General features: G+C 36.8%; 1 protein-coding gene across 1 annotated transcript; it reads right to left on the minus strand.

Moving 5' to 3' along the window:
• Positions 1-561: 561 nt before the first annotated feature.
• On the minus strand, positions 562-20,929 carry LOC137400445 (uncharacterized). Its single transcript, XM_068086772.1, has 6 exons — positions 20,872-20,929; positions 20,260-20,469; positions 13,762-13,871; positions 9,786-9,945; positions 1,957-2,094; positions 562-635 (listed from the first exon to the last, which is right to left on the minus strand). The coding sequence occupies exons 1-6, from the start codon at positions 20,927-20,929 to the stop codon at positions 562-564; spliced, it is 750 nt and encodes a 249-aa protein (XP_067942873.1).
• Positions 20,930-25,493: the final 4,564 nt, after the last annotated feature.

Raw genomic sequence — 25,493 nt, forward strand, 5'->3', positions numbered from 1 at the left:
AGCTATTTATTGAGAGCAACAAAATACCTAATAATGTGATTTATTACTGGAGAATACCATGCATGTTTTTTGATAATCATTTTTAAAAAAACCAGCAGAATTTACGTTCACCAGACTAAGTTTGTTATGAAAACATAATTTTCCTTAAGCAAGCATTGCAATAACAACGGTTTATATATGTAAAAAATAATTTCTGTTCGCCATTTATCTGACAATTTATATTCAAGCACAGTATCGTAATGAATTTACACTGTTTATATTCAGGCAATATACTTTCTCTAAAACTAACAATTGCAGTTTAATGTTTTAAGGTTGTTGAGGCATATTTGTAAAGGATTTGCAAAGGCCCTTTACCTCTCCACTTTAAACTCGCTACTTGTTCAAGAAGTTAAAAAATATTTTGTGTAAATGGGAATTTTAAAATAAAACATTCAATAACGGGCAACAATACATTTCAGAAGCTCTCCTCGCTCTGCTTTTCTTAAGCTTGGCCTGTTGTTTTATGCTGTAGACTCGTTGTCTTTGTAGTCGGTGCTTTCGGTAGGGTTGGCTAATTTCCAGTCAATTGCTTCTCAAGCTAAGCCATCCATCTTTTATTTTAGCCCTACCAGGCCGAGCTGTTTTTCTGTCAATGCCTGAAAGAGATATACAATGCTTGCTATCTCAGCTCAATGTTATTTGTTATGCATAAGTTATACTAAAAGAATTTGAAAACGGACAAGCGATAAAATTTTAGTCTTTGACAATGTTTAACTTTAGCTTAGTAGATTCAATACTAATGTTTTTAGGAAACTAAATTCATATAAGTCAAGTTAAATGTATATGTTATACGTCTGTTTCAAAAGTTCCATATTCACTAAATGCACTAAAGTACCTGTAGGCAACTATAACTACGAATGTTGACACTTTGTTTTATTACTAATTGTAATATGTACGGTACATACATGGATAAAGTTTTGATGATTTTTACCAGGCGGTGTTTGCATTAGATAATTGCTATAGGTTTCTATATCACTCTATACAATATGTTTGCATTACAATACTAATGCTGAAATGAATTAAAATCATATAATTGTATACCAAGTCATTTTTTATTGTAGTCGTAGCAAAACAGACTTAATTTAGCCATTACTTGTGAACTATTTCACATTTACATGTAAACACTTTTACAGTTGTTTTATCTTTTTTGTAACTTATTTTATCAAAACGCTCTTTTCTTGATATGAAATTTAAAAGTTACACTTGTTTGAAAAATTTTAAAACCTTTACAGCTGCTATATCTTTTTTAAATATATTTGAACTGTGCAAACTACTTTTCTCATAAAATGAAGTCTGAACGTTAGATTGGTAACTTTTGTTATGTTAAATAAAAAATCATCTTTCTGCGCAAAGACCTTTTTATTATCTGGCAAAACTTTGCATTCAGCTAATCGAAATAAAAATAATTGTATATTAAACAATGTGCATTTAGAATTTATAAGAAAGAAAACAATTATTTTTCCAGTGAAATACATGTACATAAACAAACAATTACTAAAATGCAGCATTTCAGAGGGCTGAGAGTAGCTTGTTATATTATTTATATCAGAAGGAAGCAGTGTAAGAAGCAGTGTTGCATTATATAAACTACTTAAATGAACATATATTAAGATGAAGTTTGTCAGAGTACTGAGGGTAGCTTGTTATACTATTTATATCAGAAAGACATTAACATGTGCATTAGAAGCAGTGATATGTTATATAAAATAGTCATTTTGTTTTGCACATTGTAATAACCCTAAGGCATCATTCTTACAAGACAGTTTCATGGCAATCATCATTGATTGGATTTTTCCGAACTAGTTCACCCACACCAGAGTCATTTCCACAAACACGACTATCAACTCAAGATTTACGAAACTCAAGGGAAGAATACTCAGATGCCCTTGCCATCTTTTACAGGTGTCAAGTAATCACCTGAATTCTCACTCTTTGCAAGAGATGAACCACTTTCAGAAGAAAGTTGTTTCTTCCCTTTCAGGTATGCAACCAATATACCCACTGCCAGCACAACTGCCAAAGCTGCCACTCCTGATCCAATTGAAATACCTTGGGCTTGAATAAAACAGATAGATTGTTAGCATATAAACCTGATCAGTAGACTTTTGTATAATGCTAATATAATATAAAAAATTATATATATATATATATATTATATATTATATGATGTTACTAGCAAAATCTAAATGTAAAAATGGTAAAGGTAAAGTTTCAAGGTAAAAACATTGATTTAACAGCTTTTTGTTAAAAAAATGTTTAAAATTGATCAGCTTCCAGCACTTTGCAGAACTTTTTGTAATTTTTAAAATGCCATAGTCTAATTAGTACATAAACTTTATTTACCTTATGATTAAGCCCTCAAATTGTATTGCTGTTTACCACTATCATTATTATGATATGAATTTTGGCTACACTAGTTAACCATTGTACTAGTCAGTTATGTGTAGTATAGTTATAGTCAGTCAGCTAATATGTTACATTAAATTACAGACAGTTTTGATGCTGCACATTTTTCAGTCGAGTCATACCTCAGCATACGAGTTAAATGAGTTTTGAGTCCAAAATAGTACTTAAGTTCAGTCAGAGGTGGGTAAGAGCTTTTTTCATGAAATTTGCGCAAAATTAGTAAACTACCAGTTTTTCCAACTTTCTCAAATTTTAGGATGTCATGATATAACATCTACGGAGGTATCCTAAACTTTAAAGATTTTTTTTAATTACTCAATTGCCCCATGATGTTTTGATGATTGTGTAATGCTTTATCAAGATACAAATGTATGGAATCAAAGGATAGCATGACAGTCATAAGACACTAAAAAACAGTACATTTGTAGAACAGTATGTAACATATTGTGCTTACTGATTTGCTGGATTATAGTACAATATTTTGCTGCTATGTATACTTCATTTTAATCACTATACATTTAACTGATATGAAAGAGAGAAAAGTCATTAAAAAATGTATTGTCTAAATGATGAATAAAAATTAATAGAATATTCCTACTTAAATTAAAAAAAATTAATTCAAATAAAGCTGCATCAATTAGCAGATGCTGCAATTCATCTATAATTATTGCATGATATTTAAAGTTTATTTTTTTCATCAAGTCCGCTAACAAAATCCGCTATTATTAGACTTAATATATCATTATTATATATTATCATCTTACTTTACCACTCGAGTTTATCTACTAGATAGGCCATCTGTGGGTAGTTTTGCTTTGTAGAGCGGCTCTCTTGAAAGCATATTACCTAATCATGTGGTGCGTTAAGTCAAAAGCGTGGGCATACGAAAGTTACAAAATGTTGTATTCCTTGATGGCGACATCTCATCATGGAAATCCTACACCATCCTTTGTGTTCCTGCAGGGCCCGGCAACCACATTTATTGTTGCCAGTGACAAGCATTGCCATGTTTTGACTTTTGCTTGTTTTAGTTTGGTAAATAGCTGGTTGCTGCTTCTTTTCGTTATTTTCTGTGGGAGGAATATGTGGCGGGCAAAGTAGCTCCACAGTTTTATTACTGTGGTTCATTTGCATAACACTATTTTGAAAGACTTTTTCGACATACATGTACATGTAGTTGGCCACTTTAAGGCAGGAGTTTTTGCCTGCGCTTCTTCTAACCAGTCAGTATCCTCATCGTGAAATTCAAGTGGTGTATTCATAATTTCCTTGAATGTAATCATGCTGTTGTATTTTTGTCTGACTTCATGAGATTTTCACTCAGCAATTACAGTATACGCTCGATCAATTCATTTAGCTGATTTAATAGTTTCTGCAGAGTTTAATAGTTTCCGAAGCGCGGTCTATCTTATTGACAATAATGATTAAATTTTTAATTTTTTTATTTTTTAAATTTAAATTTTTTTCTTTAAGTTTCCACAGATGAGTGGGATACTTTTTGTTTGTGAGCTGTGTTCACTTGTTTCTCCTTTTCTGTTAGATCGTTGCTGTGTATAATTTCGCCGTGACTCTTGGTTATTGACCACAGAACACGCCCAATCACTGTATCGACTTGGTTTTAAACTGGATCTCATTGATCTCGAAATGTGTTAGACAGGCTCAGACTGGAGTAAACCGGGTCAGTCTTTGTCAGGCTTGATCATCTTTAGTTTTGTTTGCCATTGGGCTATATGTCATCCTCAAGTTGCTTCCTTTCTTTGGTTCAATTCTGGGGTGGTGTCGTTGGAAGATGATGGACTGGCCAAGTTGGCTATATTTATTTGCTATATTTGACTTCATTGGTCTCGCTTCTTTCATATTTCACCCTAATCTAGTTTCAAAGCTGGCTGCAGCAAAGTCCAACCTCCTGGGCAGGCTTGGTATGGTTTGAGCTGGTTTTCGCATTGTAACGACCACTGCCCTTGTTTATATGTGACTGCCCTAGCCAAGTATGTGTGTGGGGCCATGCTTTTGAAACTTGGCATGGCCCAGCAACTTGGCTCGCACCTTTGGATTATCTCCCTCCTCCTTTTTTTGTTGGTCAGCTATACCCAGTTGTTGGGGGCGTACAAGGGTAGTTCCTTTTGGTTTTCTTGTTGAATCTCCATCTAGCTCTGCAGAAGAGTGTCATATGCTATCTCCTGCCTAATCCACTTTTTTGCCACATGATCGCTAGCCACAAAGAACTTAATAAGTAGTAGGAGATAGCTTTCCACTTCGTCCAACAACCTTAGCTTTTGGCCCAACACCAGCATTTTTGCTGTTTTTTGTGGAGAAGTGGGGGATGCCTCATTATACCTTCCTTAAATGTAGGAGCAGATACCACTTGTTGTGACATTGTGTGAGTGGTAGAGCTCGGAGAGAGTCTCCTAAGCCTTGGTTATTGCTCTTCACTATCCCATTCTCCTGTAGGTGATATAGAGTGGTGTGGCTTTTGTCAATGTGTCAGAGCCAGTGAAAATCAGTCATAATTTGATATCACTTGAGACCATAGGTTTGTGTGCACATATATCTAATCCGAACAGTCACAGGTAATAGAACACCCTCTCATCAAAAGCGTTTGCCACCTATGAAGCCGTAGTGCCTGGCAAGTTCAGAAAGTTTCGCTACCTGGTGAAGTGATCTGTGAGCACTAGTAACCACTTTTTGCTCCTTGAATTGGTTGAGAGTGAACTGACTAAATTGAAGAATACTTTCTACAAGAGCCAACAGGCATACAGCCTTTGTTTTGCTCTAGCAGTCATAGTTCCTTCGTGTTTAGTGGCATTGCACATCTCACAAGTTTTTACTAGCTTCAAGTACTATTTGAATTAGAGGTAGCTCATTGTCCCATTCACTCCAGAGTGGACAAGGGCATGTGTGTGCCATATGATTAATTCCCTCAGAGCTTGTGAGCAAGTGGCGCACAACCCGGGATGGTTTTGGGCAGCCATCCGAGCTTCCAACGGTTCAACTGGCCGAATTCTTAGTGAATCCTGTATGTGGTGCAAAACCTCCAATTCTCTTTTTTTCGGCTCCCACTGTTCTGGGGTTACTTTTTTTCTCAAAGCAATAGACCAATCCACCGTGGCCTCGAGTTCATGGCCTTTAGCCTACAGTTTGGCTAGCTCACCACGTTGGTTAGTGTCCTAAGCTGTCATCTGGGTTGCTGTTGTGAGCTGATAATGATCTGACACAGCATATACATAGATCTATTATGGATATGCAGCGTTACCATAGTTCCATTCTGCTGATTTTGAATCCAATCCGGCTGATTCAAATCCTTTGTGTAGTTTGTCTTTTTCAATCTTCTTTGACCAGTTCTTTCAAGCTTTCCGTCTCTAAGCTCAATGTTCTGGCATTAGCGACATTCTTTGCATATTTATTTTCTCAGGTCGTGCGCGCTAACGTGCCTGTTCCAGCTCAATGTTTTAGTGTATGTCGGAATTTAGCCAGTATTTCTTGCCACTGAGCTACCTGATTAGATGGTTCCCTCCTACCGCACAACCAGCAGAGGGAAACATGGTCAGTTCATACCAGGACTTCTTGAGCATAGAGGTAGGATCAAAATTCTTGATGGCCAAAATGACTATCAGCAGTTCTTTTCGTGTGACGCAGTAGTTGCGCTCTGATGGTGTCAAGGTTTTTCTATTATAATTAAGCTCTCACCCGCTTTTGACTGTACCTGAGATACCACAGCTTTTGCGCCATGACCGCTTGCATTGGTATCCAGGATGTACTGTTGTTGTAATTTTGTGTACCCCAACACAAGAGCACTAGTAATGCTCCGTCTAAACTGGTTACACTTGGCTTGCCCTTTTTCTGTCTATTGCTAGGACTCGTTCTTGGCTGACAGTCAATGTCAGGGGTAGGCCACAATGGCGAACCTGGAAATATGCTGCCGCTAGTACCAACCATGCCCAAGAACCTTTGTTGTTCTTTCACTCTGTGAAAGGTTGGCCACTTTTGCACTGCCCTACTTTAGCTTGGTCAGTTAATATTATGTCCTTAATGACAATATACCCCAGGTAGCGTATTTTAGACCGAAGTAGTTTCACTTGAAGGATTTCAGTTTCAGTTCCACTCTCTGGAACCTCTAGAAGACCGCCTCGAGATACGTACAGGAGGTGAGTCTCAAAATTTGGAGCAATGACGATAATATCATCAAGGTAAAGCAGTGAAATGCGCCAATAGAGGTTAAGCAAGACACACTCCATCAACCTCTAGACTGTGGCCGAAGTGGCAGTCAACCCAACTATGACACCTTTTATTTCCATGAATTCCATTTAATGAATTCAGCTTGATGAAATATTGTCAGCCAAACCGAGCATTCAGGCTGACAAAAATTCTAGCAATGGGGCTTGTTTGCTGCTTAGTTGCTGCTTTGCTGCTTGGTGCTTAAATCATTTTTAACCATGCTTTGTAACTCCAGGTTTCTTCAGCATGCTTAATGAGGCTCTTCTTGAGCAGGTATTGTATCTGCTTTTCTGCCTCAGCCTCTTTTTCCAGGCCTACTCAGTGAGGTAGTTGGCCGATAGGTCAGGTTTCCTTGGTAACCAGGAAGGAGTGATGGACTTTCAAAGTCATTTCCGCATCCCTGTTGCTACTACTGAATATGGCAGCGTAGCAGTTCTGTATTTGGAGCAACCTTGTTGCCTAGTTTGGTTCAGTGCGGTTCGGATGAGCTGCTTAGAACTGGTCTTTTAGGTTTGCTGCTACCCCAGCTGCTAGTCTTTTGCTAGGTTCCATGAAAAAGAGTCCTCATCATCTATTTGGGTGGTTTCTACCCTTGATGGACAGAGGATGTCCTGTTGAATTAGGGCACCTAATTATGACTTACCCTTAGGATCCTGGCTGATTCAAGCTGCTGGCCACAAACTTTGAATGCAAGAGTTGGCTTTTCATGAAAGCCAGCCCTTGCATTGCCGGCTAATCACTGGAAAACCTCAAATGTTCACATAAAATCCCACATGTTCTCAACAGTGACATTAAACAATTAAAGGGTCGCGGTCACAGAAACCATGGTTAAGTCGCAAATCACGAAGTTGAGTTATCCGACTTTGAAGTTGCACTAACTGAATTTATGATATTGGTAACGATTTTCGTAACACGTGCATCTGGACCAATCAAAGAGTGAGCTTCCTGAATCTGAAGTCAGTTTAGCCAATAGAAGTCTTTAATCCTCGGAAAAACCCTTTTAAAACCGTTGCTATGCTAAACAGGAAGTATTGAAAAATGGCGTCCGATAAATATAATCGTTTCTTTTTTGCCGATTTTAAAGATAACTTTGACATTTTTGACACTTATAATGAATACTATGGTATTCCAACTGATGTCAAAAGCAGTGAAATTAAAAGGAATTATGATGATATTTTTTGGCGGTTCTTACAAGATTATTACAATATTTAATTGTAAGAATAATTATTCGATTTTATAAGATTGTTATCAGATTTAATTATAAGAATAATTATTTGAATTTACAAGATCGATATATATATAGTGACTAATGGTATGCAATATGTTCCTGTTGTTATCTTTCTAAAGATTTTGTTGATGATTTGGCTGTGCCCAATATCGCGATACTGCCAAGCCGTTTTAATAGGGTATCTGCAAAAATATGTAATACATTTTCTTATTAATATACAGCTATTTCTATGACAACTAGCTAAAATCTGTTTTGATTTTTAAATTCAGCATAATTTTTTACCTATAAATATAAAAATATAGATAAATATCACAACTTCTTGATATTGGTTGCTATGACGTTTTGAAGTGTAAACAAAATTGTGCATTGGTTTTCGTTTCTCAAACTTTAACGCCAGTTTTCTCGGAACTATGTTTTCGCACTAATGGTAAACGTGCATTCAGTTTTTTGACCATAAAATCTGCTGTAATTAAGCTAGAATCATAATTATTTTTGCAAAATAACAGTGAGAAATTTCTGCTTCTGCTAGTGCAGATAACTCTGAATCTTATAATCCCGACTTAACCATGGTTTCTGTGATCATGACACAATTATTTTTACCAGCCTGCTGGTCAGCCTGCTGCTTTCTCAGTGGTTAAATTTTAACCACTGAGAAAGCAGCAGGCTGACCAGCAGGCTGGTAAAATTGTATAAAACTAAATTAATAATGCTGTAACTTTAATAACCAAGCTACAGCATTTTAATGTAGTGTTATAAAATTCTCAATAATTACAAAAATTACTAATAATTGGATCCATTTTAATTTAATACCTTCGGCTCTCTATTTTCAAATGATGTTGTAAGAGATAACACACAGATAAAAATGAAAATTTACAAACTATTTCCTAAAAAATCTTAAACATGATATGAAATTGTGTCATACTTGCTTTTCCAGTGATCACAGTTAAAATTGTTTTTGAAGAAATTCCAGGCGAGTTTGTGGCGTTCACCGTGAAAGTGTATGATATCCAAGCTTTGAGTCGGCTAACCGTAGCATTATTTTCGTAGCTACTGTCATTCACTTTATACTCTAGCGGTAACAGAGACTCACAGTTTGGGTTCACTCTCTACAATGAGACATTATTTGCGAAAAGGCTGACTAAAAGATGTAAAGAGTAAAAGTTGTCATTATTTTTAATTACCAAATCAATATTCTGTCATATACTTGTAAAGTTTTACACACATTTGTCTGTTTTAATAGTAGTGTATGTTCATACATGTATTACTAGTTTTTTTGCAAACATATAGTTAACCAAGTCTGAAGCTGTCCAGCCAATCTTTGTTTGAATTAAAATTTATTAGATAAATATGAACAATAAATTACTACTAATTTGAGCTGTTTTATTTGATTAACCTTACCTTCCTTTATTTTCTCACAATAATATAACAGACAATACAGATAAAACAAGAAATTGTAAGTATCTGTGTCAGATTCTAGCAAGTGTACATAATATTAGCAATACCTCTATATCTAGCTGAATTGTTCTTGTATTTATTGCATTATCAAACGGTTCCTCACACATAGAATATACGTTTTCAGGAAAAGTTGAGTCTAAAATGATATTTTACATGAATAAGATGTTCTCTAAGACAAAGAACACTAGATCACAATGATAGCAACTAACATGTAAATTTATATACATGTATTAATCTATCATAGTATCTATCAAAATGAAAAGTACACAATAACAATCATGACTAAAATGGACGGTGCACAATAGCAGCATAAACCAGAATGTACTTGAACACTTAAACAAATAACTATAAGCTATCAGAAAAAGGTTTGCTAACAAAAAAATATATAAGCAAGAGTGATACAGAGCACCTCTAACATAAATAGGTACTTGTTATATCTTACCTGCACACAAAGTTGTTCCTGTCACATTCACCCATTCACTCAACTCTGTATTGAATGCTGAGACTGCACAAGTTATGTTTATGAATGGTGCATATTGACAGTGTAGCACAGATTGAGTGTTGCCATCTACTTGTATTTCTTGCTTTTCATCACATACAATCTAGGAAATAAACATCAATAAATAATAAAGTTTACCAGACTGTCTATCTCTGAGCTTTTTCAATTGCATGATTTACAGAACTTATAGATTTATTATATTATAATCGGCAAGAGATATTAGTAGTCAACAGTGACATAACAACTCTTTTTGTTGCACTCTTGCTTCCTGTACAATATGTAAACATAGTTTATTGCCCCAAAACTCTAATAAAAAGTTTAAACTCATCTATCTAAAAAAAATATCAAAGATTGTCGTCGTCTATTTATATGTCTGTTGTCCAATTATAGCTGTCAAATTCTTAAAATAAAAAGCTTGCTGTCTGTTGAATTTGAACTGACTGAGATCGCAACTGCAAACTCAAACCATGCATTCAATCACTGAGCTACACAGTCCTTAAGGTCAATTGGCATTTATCATACACTGTATACCCTTTTCTCACTTTCACATGCTAATTGATGTATTGCCTGATACTCTATGAACTATATTAACTCTATGAAACTGATGCTTTTTTGCGTGCTCGTGAACTACTTTTTCCAGTTTTTTGTCAGGTTCAACTGCTAAATCGGTGAAGGCTAATACTTTTCACGCGAACAATTGTAATATCTCGAGTAGGAACAGTCTCTACATTCTCTCTCCATTCAGTCAGACAAAGTACCAGACAAAGACAGTCCAATATTTCATTTTTACATTTGTATCAGTATCGAGAGATACCAGTATTGTCATATTCAAAGTTTTGATGGATCGCTTCTGCGGAAACAGTAGCCTTTTTTATACATACACCTCTATGCACAAATTGTTGGTATTGATTCAACATATTCAGAGTTTTTATTTTGTTTTCTCACTGCATATTAATTGGATCATTACTAAATCATCTTTTATTGTAATCGTAACAAAACAAACTTCATTCAGCCATCACTTTCTAATTATTTCACATTTACATTTTAACACTTTATAGTTGTTTTATTTACACATTTCAACATAATAAACGAGTTTACATTTAAGCATGTTTATTTTGTTTCCTAATTAATTTGGACTGCCAAAAACATTTTCCTCATGTCATGAATTTTGAAAGTTACAGTTGTTTGACAAAGTTTGAAAACATGTACAGTTGTTTTATTTTTTTCATAATTTATGTAAACTGCACAAAACATTTCTCTCATGATATGGAGTTTGAAAGCTAGAATGGTAATTGTTGTTATATGTTAAACAACAACAAATTTTCTTTGCAATGACTTTTATTACCCAGGCAACACAGCGCATTCACTTACTAGTGAAATATTAGCAATTTCATTATATAATCAAATGTTGCAGACGTATACAAGCAAATCAACCTACTAATTTTTACAATAGTGCTGATCCAATATAGGATATAATAATAAATTTATTAAAGGACACATTCAGTAGCGTTAATATTAAGTTCATAAATGTTTTTGCAACTGTAAGCTTAACTAAATGTTGTATAACACTGTTCTTGCTTGAGTTTCTGCTAGTTGGTTTTTTGACCAGACAGAAATCATATTGACTAAAGGATTTGCTCAGCTTTTTATAGCAAGATTACTATTTAATGTTACATTTTTAAAATTTGTTTTTTTAATGCAACAAACCTGGTGAATAAAACTTTTAAGAGTGAGCATTGAAAGTCAACTTTTCTGAAATCGTTTTGAAACCATCTGTTGTCGGTCTAAAATGTTTTGAAGAGTAAAACAAAGAATATTTGCAATTTAATAAAACAAATTCTCTTTAGCTGTAAATAGTCTGCAGATACTTTTTCACACTTACTTTGCTCAGAGTGATTCTGAAAAAACTTTTCAAGTGATGCAGTAATTTTTCTATCAGTGTTTTCAAAGTTCAAAAATCCATATGGTAAATGATGGGTTTATCTTTGTGATGATGTAAGGTACTATAAAACTACTAATATTTGTCTAGAAATACCAGTTCTTTAAAAAAATCACTTTTTTTTCTCATCATTTTGCAAAGTTTGCGCAATGGTGAAAAACAGAGTTACTCTGTTTATGTTAAACTTGTTTAATTGTTTATTGATGAGCAGCATTAACAGGAATTATGTTTATTAGATCCATGGTACACTTGATTAATATAGAACTCTTTGATTGAATGAACCAATATTTAAAGGAAGACATTACAGCAAGTTTATTACCATCACTTCTAATCAAGTGAATTAAGCTTACAGCTGCTATTTGTGTGATAGAAAGCTCTAATTTTACAGGAAAAGGTAAGGCTTGCCTAATTGAATTATGCTTCAATACCCCTAAGTATATCAAATTATTCGATCATATTTGCCATCACAAAAACGCCATAAATTGGAATCTCTCTCCAAAACAGCTCAAATGGGATGTAGTTGAACACGTTGTGCTTCACACCTTCATGCAACTTCATTCGTCGAAATATTTTCACAAATATACTTCACGCATTCAATAAAACCACATCTATTGTCTTTTCTATTGTGCCAATTTCATCATCATCGTCGTGATGCTGTCCTTTTAGCACTGATATCTCAAAACCTAGTCTAAAAAATAGTTTAATTTTTCAACCTTAGCTCGAAGGAATGCATATCATCCTCTGATAAACATAAAGAGCCTGTTGGTCACCTGTGATAATAAAAACAATGCTGCAGAAACAGTTCACGCCATTTGGCAGGAAGTATGGGTCACATGATCAGATTACGGCTAGACGATTAAACCAAGCCAAAACGAAACTGTAAAGTAGCGAGCATCTATATTCAATAAGGCTTTCCGGTAGAACCCAAAATGTTTGTCATAAACCATTGTTACGGGACATTTTATATCGAGCCTTTTATCGGCCTTTCAACTCACGTGATAACATCATGTGTCAAAACAATAACCACGTCAAGTTGAGTATGTCATCAAAATAAAGATATTCCAACCTACGGGGTTTTTTTGATGGCTGCGATTAAATGCTTGTTTTTGAGCTTTTAAGAGCTTGTAATCACATTTCCACATATTTTGCTCCTACAACACAGCAGAGTAAAACATGGCAAACCTTTTAATACCAAATAACTTTAATGTGAATTTTATTGCAACTCAACTTTTAACCTATAGAGTTATTTACATACAAAAATATTTTGGAAAATTTGCCTTAACGAAAAACTGCTGAGTGAAACCATCACCGACACAGGAAATTGTTAGCATATAAGTTAGGTATACAACATTTGTTTATACTGAGCAGCAAGTTATTTGTAAATTTTAGTCAGAGGTCCTTCAGCTAACTAGAAAATGCCTTTAGTTGGGTTTAGATGTATGTTACTTTTCTGCCCTGAACAGGTTTTTCATAGTTACCAATAATTAGCAGATACGATGATGTACACTTAGGAAGTAAAACCAAGGAAACATAATGAAAAATGAATTTTTTAGAACAAAGTATAACAACAAATTCTTTAAAACTAGGACAGCAAGTGTAAAGCCACACTTTTAATTGTTTTTGCGCGTGTACCAAATTTTGAACCAACAAGTCAAAAAACAACTTACAGATGACCCCCAAGTTTGGAAGGTAGCCGCTAGCTGGCGGTAGCGCTACTACAATCATTTTTAAATAGTTTCAAACTTTTATTTTACATGTAAGTTTCCTGAAACTCTGACCCAAGAGTAGCAATAAATGCCAATAAATTTGCTCAGTTTGTTAGATATAAATAAATATTTACTACCAGCTGATCAATACAGAGATACATTCCTTAGTACATAAAAATGTTATTCTATTTATGGAAAAAAAAAATTAAATTGCTTTCTTAAAGAACGTAACTAATTTGAATTTCTTAGCAAATTCTGTTTAGACAATTGTTACCTTATAATTCTGAATAGCCTCTTTTAGACATGCAGGTCTTTTCCAAGCAATGTTAGCACACCCTGGCACTGTTCCAATTACTGTGAGTTGGTCACGTTTGAATTGAGGTGCTGTTGAGAACAATACACAGATCAATGCTTAGCACAGATCAATGAGTTAGCACTATGCATACTAGCTTACTCAAGTTAGCCAATGCCAGCTACATTACCTGTCACTGTTTATAATCTGTTTTCTATTACCCTTACAATGAGGAGATAATAGAAAAATATTAAAAATAAAGTAAATTGTCTGCGGTAGCATCCTTTTTTCGTTGTCTTCTCTTTGTTGTGTAATAGTTTTAGAGAGCTTTTTGTTGCTTGCATCACTGATTGTCTTCATGTTTGGCATTACTGAGTAGGTCAGTTTTAAGGTTTGTCTATTAAATACTGCGTGGAGCGAGTGTTTTTTTGGGAAGATGTCATAACTATGTTAAAAAATCTGTGGCCGATATTGGTTGCAACATTGGCGCTGAATAGAAAGTTGTACCATGTGATTTCTCTTTGTCTGTTATGTTTTTTGTATTTTTCCATTATGGTGTCATATTTTAGTTTGCTTTTGTATCCTCTCTTGTGGAGTGCTTCTTGGTATGGTTGTACTGTGCTGTTAATTTGTTGTTCATATGATAAGAATGTGTTTAATCGTTTGTTGATATTGTCTGGTAGATTTTTCAATATAAAAGGTGGATGGTTGCCTTTTTGTGTACATATAATATTGTATTACTTAGCTTTTGAAAAGGTTTGAAGCTGCCATCTTATAGATTTAAAGTTACATCAAGAAAGTTTACTGATAGTTTTTTTGCATCAATAATAATTTTCAAGTTGTTTTTATTAAAGATGCTGCATATTAGTTTCTTTGTTCGCTCTATAACTTGTGGTGTCTGTTATATGTGCAATAAGTATGGGTGACCTTGAAGCAATGTTATGGGTGGTCCAGCTGGTGTTATCTTTATGACTCATCAGTACTGATCAAGCAGCCTAGCTAAGCAGACGTCTTGAATTATCCTTGTCAACATTCATACAATAAAACCACCTTGAGGAAACTTCACATTATAACATGGTGTCAGGACGTCTATAGTATATAGTGTGAATTATCACGGCTGGATAGTAATGGCAGAAGGCGGTTTGCGAGCTCCAGGTTGCTTTATATCTAATGCCGGCAACCCCAGTGAGACTAGCAGAAGCTGGCACGAATGGCTTGAACAATTTAACTTTTATATGCTAGCAACAGAGAAGTCAATAAAAGGGGGAGAAATCCAAGTAGCCATACAGTATAACCCTACTTGGACCACAGGGTCAAGAGATATTCCGAACTTTCAATTTTCCTGAAGAAGACCGCAAGGATATTGAAAAGGTTAAGGAGGCATTCACCCGGCACTTTACACCGCAAGTGAAAACTATCTATAAACGGTACAAGTTTCATAACAGAACACAGCTTCCAGGTGAATCAATCGACAATTTTTTAACTGCACTACGCAGACTCTTGTCTACTTGCAATATACATGCTGATGAACAAAATAGTGCTCTGATAGACAGGATTGTGTGTGGCATTAACTCACCGGAAGTCAGAGAGGACATATTCAATTTGGATGGCAATCCGGATTTGAACAAAGTCATACAGCTGGGTCGTCGGGCGGAGGCCACCAAACATTATCTTACAGATATGAAAATCGACAAAGAGAATGCTAATATTAATACAGTACAACAACCGACTCATCTAGCTTACAAGAATAAGAACGGTGTCAGGGTAAATAACTGCAAATACTGTAAGTCAAGTCACCCTAAAGGAGCATGCCCTGCATACGGCAAAGAGTGCCGAAATTGCCACAAGTTGAATCATTTCAGCATAGCTTGTATGGCACCACAGCGTAAGTCTGCTGCCAAAGCTGCATATGAGTTAGTAGAGACTAGCGGAGATCAGAATGAGATAACTTTTACCGTGAACAACAACAAGAGCCGAAGAGAATGGTGCATCACCGCAAGGTGCAATGAAAAGCCGCTACATCTCAAAGTTGACACTGGAGCTTCATGCAATGTCATGCCTAAAGGGATATTTGACTCTTTATCGGTGCATACACCTTTACAAAAGTATGGCAAGTCACTAGTTTCATTTAGCAACCATGAACTAGATGTACTAGGTAAAGTAACATTGTTGGTGGATGTTAGCGCTCGTTTTGTACTACTAGATTTTGTAATAGTGTCATCAAGTGCCGGTCAGAAGACCTTGTTAGGATTACCAAGTGCAATGGAATTGGGTTTGGTCAATGTCTCAAATACAGTCAGCGATGACATTGCTAAAGCTTACTCAGATGTGTTCAGTGGTTTGGGGTGCCTCCCATGCAAACATGCCTTGCAACTGAAAGAAAATGCTAAACCAGTAATTCAAAGTTCCAGAAGGGTTCCCTTTAGATTGCGTGATAAGTTGAAGGACACTCTTCAAAAAATGGAAGCTCAGGGCACTATAGCCAAAGTGAAACAGGCCACAGATTGGGTTCACCCTATTGTAAATGTATTAAAACCAAATGTCTCACTTAGAATTTGTCTAGATCCTACCCAGTTAAATAAATGTTTACGGCGTGAACATTTTGCACTACCAACGGCATCAGAAATATTTGCTAAACTATCTAAATCGCGGGTATTCACAACGTTAGACGCTACATTTGGCTTCTTACAGTTGGAGCTAGACGAAGATAGTAGCCTACTCACCACATTTGCCACTCCCTTCGGTAGATACAAGTTTTTAGAATTGCCATATGGTATTTCTTCAAGCCCAGATATATTTTGTCCCACAGTTTCTGAACTATTTGAGGATATAAAAAGCGTTGAGTGCTATGTCGATGACCTCTTGATTCATGCACCTACAATGGCTGAACATGACGCAATCCTTGAAGCAGTGCTAGAGAGGTGCCGAGAAAGAAACCTCCGGTTAAATGAGTCAAAGTGTACATTCAGACAAAAGCATATCAAATATCTAGGTCACATAATTAGGGATGGGGTCATCAAGCCTGATCCAGCTAAGATCAAAGCAGTCATTGACATGCTTCAACCACAAAATGTGGAAGATGTTCTTAGATTGCTTGGAATGGCAACTTATCTCTCAAAGTTTTGCCCTAATTTGTCAGACACTACCACCCCCGCTGAGAGAACTAACAAAAAAAATGCGACTTGGTCGTGGTCAGGCACACATGACGAGTCCTGGGCACAACTGAAGGCTGTGGTGACATCCACTCCAGCATTGCGAATGTTTGATCCAGACCTGCCTATTGTGTTATCTGTGGACTCCAGTCAGTTTGGCATGGGTGCAGTGATAATGCATAATGGGCAGCCAATAGAGTTTGCTAGCTGCACACTGACAGACACTAAGAGAAAGTATGCTCAAATCAAAAAAGAATATCTAGCAGTTCAGTTTGGCTTACAAAGATTCCATCAATATATATATGGTCAACATGTAGTGGTGGAAACGGATCATCTTCCACTCATAGGAATCATGAATAAGGGTCTTAATGATATCAGTCCCAGGTTATTGAAAATGAGACTACGCAATCAATTATATGATTACACACTTGTGCATAAACCAGGTAAAGCTCTAGTCCTTGCAGACACACTATCGCGTGCCTTTTTGGCAGATTTATGTGAAGATGCAGAAGCTCTAAGCTCACTAGATACAGAAAAATCCATTCAGTCACAAGCGGTTTCCTTAGAAACACAACGTTCCAAGGCCGGCTCCTTAGCACAGTGCAATCAGACAGCACTCTACAAATCCTTAGCAGCTACATACGAAATGGCTGGCCAGCTAAGAGGAGCAAGTGCATTGAACCACTGAAACCATTTTGGGCAGCGAGATATGATTTGACGACACACGACAATCTGATACTTAAAAACAGTCAAATAGTCATCCCTGTGTCTATGCGTAAGCAGGTAATAGATATTATTCACATAGGACATTTAGGGGTTAGTAACTGCATCGAGAAAGCCAAAAATTCTGTGTACTGGCCAGGTTATCAGGGGCAGATACAGGATGTGGTGTTGAGTTGTGCAACATGCCAGGAGAATGTTAGGGCAAATGCACAATGTGCTTACGAACCATATGACATACCGCAGTATCCAATGCAATCAGTAAGCATAGATGTTTTTCACTTAGCTGGCAAGGAGTATCTAGTCACGGTAGACAGACATTCCAAATGGCCTACCTGCAGCGAGCTGAAGAGTGCAAAATCTAGTAACGTTGTTGAGATACTGCGTAGGCAGTTCCTTGACTTTGGTAGACCTGAGGTCCTAATTACCGATAATGCTTCGTATTTTACATCATTTGAATTTGAACAGTTTCTAAAAGAACTTGAGATACAGCACATCACATCTAGTCCGTATTATTCTCGTTCTAACGGCCTTGCTGAAAGGATGAATCAAACTATCAAGAGCAGCCTGAAAAAGGCCTATGAGACAAATCAAACATTGTTTGATGTCTTAGCCTCCCTTCGATCTACACCACTGGGGGGTAAGTTACCATCACCTTCAGATCTATTACAGTCAAGAAATCTGAGAAACCATCTTCAGTTCATGCCTCAACAGCTCAAACTTCAGAAAGTAGATCTTAACCTCATTGAGAAAGCTTTCAGAGAGCGCCAGTCTCAAGATATGTTCAACACAAGCCCTGCTAGGCGGCCTATTGAGATGTGTGTAGGCATGAGAGTTTGGTGCCAACTAGGCCATCGGCATTGGGTAGATGGTGTGATCATCCGAAGAGCAGAGGCACCCAGGAGCTTTTATGTAGATATCGGCAAGGGTAGAGTTTTTAGAAGGAACATAAAATTCTTGAGGCCATACAAGGAAGCCCCAACAACCCTGCAATCTTCGCATTTAGATAATAGAACCATGCGTAATTTTATTGCAGTGGAGCATAGAGCGGCACAAGGTGTAGACCACAATGACACAAGGTCAGAGGCCACACAGCCTTTAACCTCATCAGATACCTCACAGTCTTCACACCCCACCCACCAGCCCAGTAGTATTTATCAGTCACCTCCATCTGCGCAAACGCACACAACTAGGTCAGGTCGCATATCCAAACCACCAGTGAGGTACCCCCAGCCAGAAAACTAATTTTAAAAATTGAGCATGTAACACTAACCTTGCTTAGTAAGCTGCATCCACCGGCATACATTTTAGTTAACTCAGCTCCAAACTCTATTATAAATATTTTCTATTTTTATGCTTTTGTATTCACTGACATTTTAAGTTTTGTTTTACTGTCCTCCCAAAAAGGAGTGTGTTATATGTGCACTAAGTATGTGTGACCTTGAAGCAATGTTATAGGTGGTCCAGCTTGTGTTTTCTTTATGACTCATCAGTACTGATCAAGCAGCCTAGCTAAGCAGTCTTTAATTATCCTTGTCAACATTCATACAATAAAACCACCTTGAGGAAACTTCACATTATAACAGTGTCCCCTTGCATACCGCAAGTCCACCCTCTCTGTATAGTCCAATACTGCAAGTAAAGTCTTTGGATATTTGAGTCAGTAAGTAAGTCCCTACTAATTCACAAGTCTTTGCTTCATTATAGCTACCAAGAGTTACGTCAAACAATTTATTAGAGCCCTTCTTTGACCAAGCTGTGTCATTGCAAAATACAAGCATTTTTTGCACGTAGTATGATGGTCTTTTTAGCTTTTGTGACTTCTTTTATGTTACTTGCATAGTCTAATGTTTTTTACAATAGTGTCTCTGTTATTAAAGGGTAAAACTCACAAACGTCAAAAGTAATAAAGGATTGCTGTTGTTTTTCCTTTATTTCTGTAAACTCCTATATTTCCATTTCAGTACGTTACCCATACTTTGCCATAACTTTACATTAGTTTCTCTTGTCACTTTGTTGTTGATATTTGTGAGCAGTTTTTTGCTAATTTTACCTTTTTCAGATTTCGTTGAATTGATTAGTCTCCATGTGAGGTGGTTTTGGAAGTTATCTTTTTAGACGTTATTTTCATTAAAAAGGTGACGCAATTAAAATATAGGATTAAAGATGGGATCATTAGAAAAAACAAACATTTATGATAAAAACATTATATTGATACAAAAAAGGATTTTATTTTATTGTCAAGTAATTGTCATTGCTAATAAATTTTAATATGAGCAACATAAACAGCACATGTCCCAAAATAATGCTAAAGTAATGATTGCAATTTTTAGCAGTTGTTGTCTGTACAATAGTCTGACATGAACACAATTGATGAACGCATGAAGTGCTTGACTAACTACCAAAAGCTATCAAAAGTCCTTTGCTTCAAGTGTATAATACAAAAGAAACTCGAATGTAATTTCTTTCTCCCACTTTAAACAACTTTGAAAATAGATTAGACTGAAGACTTGTACAAAAAGTTTCCTTTACAACACATCAACAAAACAACCAAAGAATATGACAAGGTCCTGCAGGTGGAACTAGTACCGCTATACTAATTTCTTACCTCTTCCAGTTCTGTCATGCAAAATGATGCTTCCCAAGCTGTACTTTCTGCCTAAATCAACTTTCCACCAGTTGAAAGTATTGTTTTCTCCTGTCAGAGAGAAATCATCAAGCCAGCCATTTACTGCGTTACTAGCAGAGAAATTCACGCTGTTTACATTATATTTTGTGTGTTGTGCGGCTGCCTTATTGGATGCGAAATTGATGACAGCTGCAAAAATATATCAAATATTTACTCTATTTACAAATGCGCCATGCTGACATAAGGTAAACACAACAGTAAGCTTGCCACTTTGTGCAAAACAACTCCATGTTGAGACAGCACATGCCCGCTTTGGTCTAATTTGCAGGAGTAGTCTGTCACATATACTTGAATTAGGAATGTCTGACAGTTTTCAAATAAATTAAAACAGCCATAATCAGTAAGTCACTAGTTAACCCTGTTTGAAGCAGGATCAGATATTCAGCCAGTTAAGTTCGATCAACCTCGTTACTGAAATATCATAGCTATTGCAGAGTTATTCCTCTTCTCGCTACTGACTAAGCATGATTAGCTATAAGCTTACATACTAAAGAGAGTAAAAACACCAAATCATCAGCAAACTTGACTCACGTAGTCCTGAAAATAAGACCAGCACTAACAAAAGACTCAAGATCAACTTCTCAAACATGTTGCTAGTACAGTCACTGTGAGACTAACTGTCAGTGTTATTGAACATGCCTTCTGATAGTAATTCAAAACACTTGCTTCACTTCCTCCTTATCCGCTAACGACTAGCTATTGATCTCCCTCATCATTGTTGCTTAATATCTAGAAGGGAAGTTTTGAAACTTTATGAAAAACTCATAAGTTTTGGCACACACCAAAGCAAACACCTAACTTGACGCAACTTTGAGATTTGCTTAGAACCTTCAGATATAAGCTTTTGGCTAACAAAGAATTTGCAGAAAACACAGGAAAGCTATGATGAAAAAACTAAATTTTGGTTTTAGCTAAGTTAAAAAATACCTTAGCAGCTATTCAAATATTTAAGTTGAGGGACAAAGAAATATCTTCTAGTATCACACAGAGGCTAAATCTCTATTGCTTACAAGTTAGAAAAACTTGTTTGCTAAGTTTTTTTCTAAAGGAGCTGATATATAAAAAGTTAGCAAAATTACTCCAGCTCATATTGACTTGGTAAATAACTTAGGACTATTTTATTTCAACTTTTTACTTGACTAACAGTAAAGTTTCACACTATCTTTTGAAAGCTGATTAAATTTGATAATTAAAATTACCTGAAAATTACGAGAACGAATAATTGGAATCTAATGAAAATTACTGAAGTAGTTGAATGGGAAGAACAACTTAACAATTAAAACAAATGAAAAAGAGAAACATATTGAAAAGTTGAATATAAAAAAGCATTTAGGATACTGTGTGATTAGCGGCAAAAAATAGCTTCAAGGTTTATCTTATATTTAATATGAGCCGATTAAAAAAATTATACATCACAAAGCTGAAAAAAGATCAACTATGTTCAAATATATTATAAAAATGATAACAATGTTTTTATATCACAATATCACAAGTTTTTATTAGAGCTACTGCTTATTTTCGTACTCAAAACTGAAGCTGTAAAACTACACAAATATCTTCTGGCTTAAATTAATGCATACCAAATAACCAACATTCTTAGAAACCGATCAACAATAAAGGAGAAAACCAAAACCTAATAAAAAAATTTTAAAGCTTTTATTGACGTGGCCTCAATACCTCAGTGCAATTTTATGAACAATAGGGTATATTGATGGGATTTCCTTTGCCAAATGGCTGCTGCAGTTGTCTTTGCAGATATAGTATTTCCCATTATGAGCCTGTATGATCAAGACCATATTAAACATAATGGTATTCCCAACAAAAATAGGAAATTTTTTGGATGTTAATAAAGCTTTTAGAAGCAAGTCATATAGCAGTTTATTGATTTTAGATTATGACCATATCTAAAATACCAAAATCTAAAATTGTATCAAATTTGCTAATTATACGGAACCTGTTGTTGGGGACAAAAAAAGATTGTAACAACGAATTTGTGTTTGTTCAATACTGATGTTGAAAATTTTAAAGACGAATCTTCATTAATTTTTCATGAATAGCTGCCATTGAAAAATGCTAATCAGGCACAATGTTTTTCTTATAACAACAAGTAGTTTATCTGTTCTATTCTAAAGAAAAAGCACAACATTTTTGCATAGTTTTAGCAAGCAGGTGAGCATGGCCGGAGAGCAGACCCAGGACCGATCGAAACCAAGAAGAGGGCCAACATGAAAGGGGCGAGGGCTAGAAAAAAAGAGAAAGAAGCCGAGTTTGAGCTGGCAAGGCAAAGGGCAGAGGCTTAAATCTCACCCACATTCAGCAAAAAGCTGGAAGCTACAGGAGCTCCGAAAGAGCCATGAACTAGAGAAATGACTAGAACAGCAAGAATGAAAAAATCCAAATGACTCAGGCTCAGAATCTCAGTACCAGCCCAGCTTCTTAGCGCAAAGAGAATGGCACCTGGGGTCATTAGGTACAACCTTCGGCTACCTTGGAAAACTCGGCCACCTGACTATTTTTGGAAGTGGGAGTAGTTAACCATAGTAAGAGCCAATCAAGAATGCAACAGATGTAGTTCTGTCAAAGCCCAAGTAGTCAGGGGTTCTGAAAATACTGATAACATAACACCTTTTTTGCTGCACTGTCAGAAGAGCCAGTCAGGCACAGTTTGGCTTTTGCAAATAAAACTACTCAAACTTTTGGCGAGTTTACTATGGTAAGCTTAGGAAAGGACTTATATTCTCTGGCTGAGATGTTGAAGACACTGGACTCAGAGAGAAGGAGTTGTTGGTGGGTCTGTTAAACTCAGAAAAAACCGCATTCTGTGGCAGAGCACACGCCCAGCTACCTCCGCCAGTACGGCAAAATTCCCTGGCAACTTAGAGTAATGCTCTGACCAGGCCATTTCTTTTTTCTGGGTCATTCTTTTATCAACACAGAGACTTCAGTTGAGACACTCCTGGTTGACACTTTAGCTACAACACAAAAAGGTTTCAGCGTACATTGTGTCACTCAAGAAAGTGTTAGAAAGATTAAGTACCAAGGTGCCGCTGAAAATCCACGATCGACCTGACTGGTTAGAAAAATTAGAGAAGCTTGAGTTGGTCATGGAGCTAGTTGGAGTCTCATGTGTTACTGAGACTGAGCTTGTTATGATGCCAACAATTTTTCAGCCAGCCCTCCGGAAGCTCTGAATTAGTCGGGCCGTGGTCTCAAAAATAAACATAGAGACTGTACATGTTAGTGCGATATGTTAGTGTTGGTACCTGGGACCACATCAATAGTGCACTTAAGGATCCAAGCGCCTGTAGCATCTGCGGTGTTACTATGAGTGCATGCACGAAAAGACAGAAAGAAGTGGAAAACTTTGACATGTATGTCTGCCCCTGCGGCTATCAGCATATTTCAAGGGCCCAGCTGATGGCTCAAAGGAAAACCCACCGATACTGCCTAGTGTGACTGCTCAGCATACCTGGTTGACCAGGCCAGCTAGCAATTCTTTCTGCATGCCAGAAAAAACTTGGAGATGCTGCCCTGTCAACCCACACCTCCCAGAGAGCGAGCGGGCGGTCTTCTACCGACCAGAGGATAAAATAGCAACAACCAAGGGCATCTCACAGACTGTGCAGATATGATACAACACATAGCATACGACTCTCTGCCTCGAAAGAGAGTGGTCAGAGTGATGAAACCGCCAGAAAATGGCTCCAGTCTGTCGATGAAGCCCATTGCTGAGTAGAGCAACTTATTTGTTTTCTCGGCATTCCACCAACTTACAAGGAACTATACAGATGGCAGAAAGAAAGGGCTTAGCAGCAGCTCAAGGACAGCAGAAAAGTGGTCGTGCCTGGTGCTGCAAACAAGCTAACATATCAGTGCCTGGCACCTGGGAGGAGCAGATCAGGCATTTGCAAGGACTAAGGTGGCTAAGTTAAAGTTTGGTGCCTGGCAGCAGCTCTGGTCACAGCTACTCTCGTCTCTTAGCTTAGCGTAGACAGCCCTAGCCTGTTTTGACAAACTGTTGTTTTTGCGGAGTTGTTCCCCCGTCGAGCGGGAGAGCAACAACAGCTTGTCACAAGACGTACTGCACCTGATGCATCAGCTGCACCGAAAGGGAGTTGTTCTCTTCCGTCTATGCGGCTTGGTTGCGATGTTATGCCGGTCGCTCCATTGGTAATCATAACGAATTTCGTGCAAAATTTATGTAGAAAAAATAAGATTACAACGTTTAACCAGCGACCAGTCTCTGCGATAAACTTTAGTAGAACCTGAGAACTTAGGCAACAACAGCGACTAAACGTGTCGTTATTTGTGTGCTCAGTCAGTTTTATTTCTATTTTTGTAATAGTCAGTTTTATTTGTTCTTATGGGTTTTACTTTCAATTTATTTTATTCCTAAATTCTACCAACGTTTACAACAGAAACTGGTCTTTGGTTAAACGTCGTAATCTTATTTTTTCTACATAAACTTTTGCGCGAAATCCGTTATGATTGCCAATGGAGCGACCGCCATAACATCGCAGCCACGCTACATAGACGGAAGAGAACAACTCCCTTTTGGTGCAGCTGATGCATCAGGTGCAGTACGTCTTGTGACAAGCTGTTGTGTTGCTCGTTCGCTCAACGGGGGAACAACTCCGCAAAAACAACAGTTAGTCAAGACAGGCTAAGACAGCCCCAATGCTTCAACTGTTGAGAGAGTGTTACAGCAGAGGGCTGTTACAGTAACCAAGATATTAGCGATAGACCTCCTGGTCACTACAGTCGAAGGGCCAAGCCTTTGAAACACCGAGGAAGGTCTGGTCATCATAAGAGCACTTGGGCTAGCTAGAAGAAACCGAGAGACCAAGAAGAAAACAAGACGACCTTGAAAAAGAAACTGACCATAGAACAAAGGATAAACGGCGGAGCCTAAATAGAAAGTAAAAACATAAAATGAAGAAGATGTGATCATTTTGGCAGAGCAGTATCCGCACCTTCTCTGCAGGCTTTGAATGTGGTTTATTGCCTGTCACACATGTAATTTTCTACATTTATTTAGTAAATATATAGTTCATTAGAATTTCATACTCCGTGTTGTGGTTTGACTGTCTTGTAGAGAGTAAATTTTGTTTTGTGAAGAGAATGAACCAACAGTTTCCTTTACAATATTTCAA

The sequence above is a fragment of the Watersipora subatra genome, chromosome 7, assembly GCF_963576615.1.
Source record: "Watersipora subatra chromosome 7, tzWatSuba1.1, whole genome shotgun sequence".
NCBI classification, from domain to species: Eukaryota; Metazoa; Bryozoa; class Gymnolaemata; order Cheilostomatida; family Watersiporidae; genus Watersipora; species Watersipora subatra.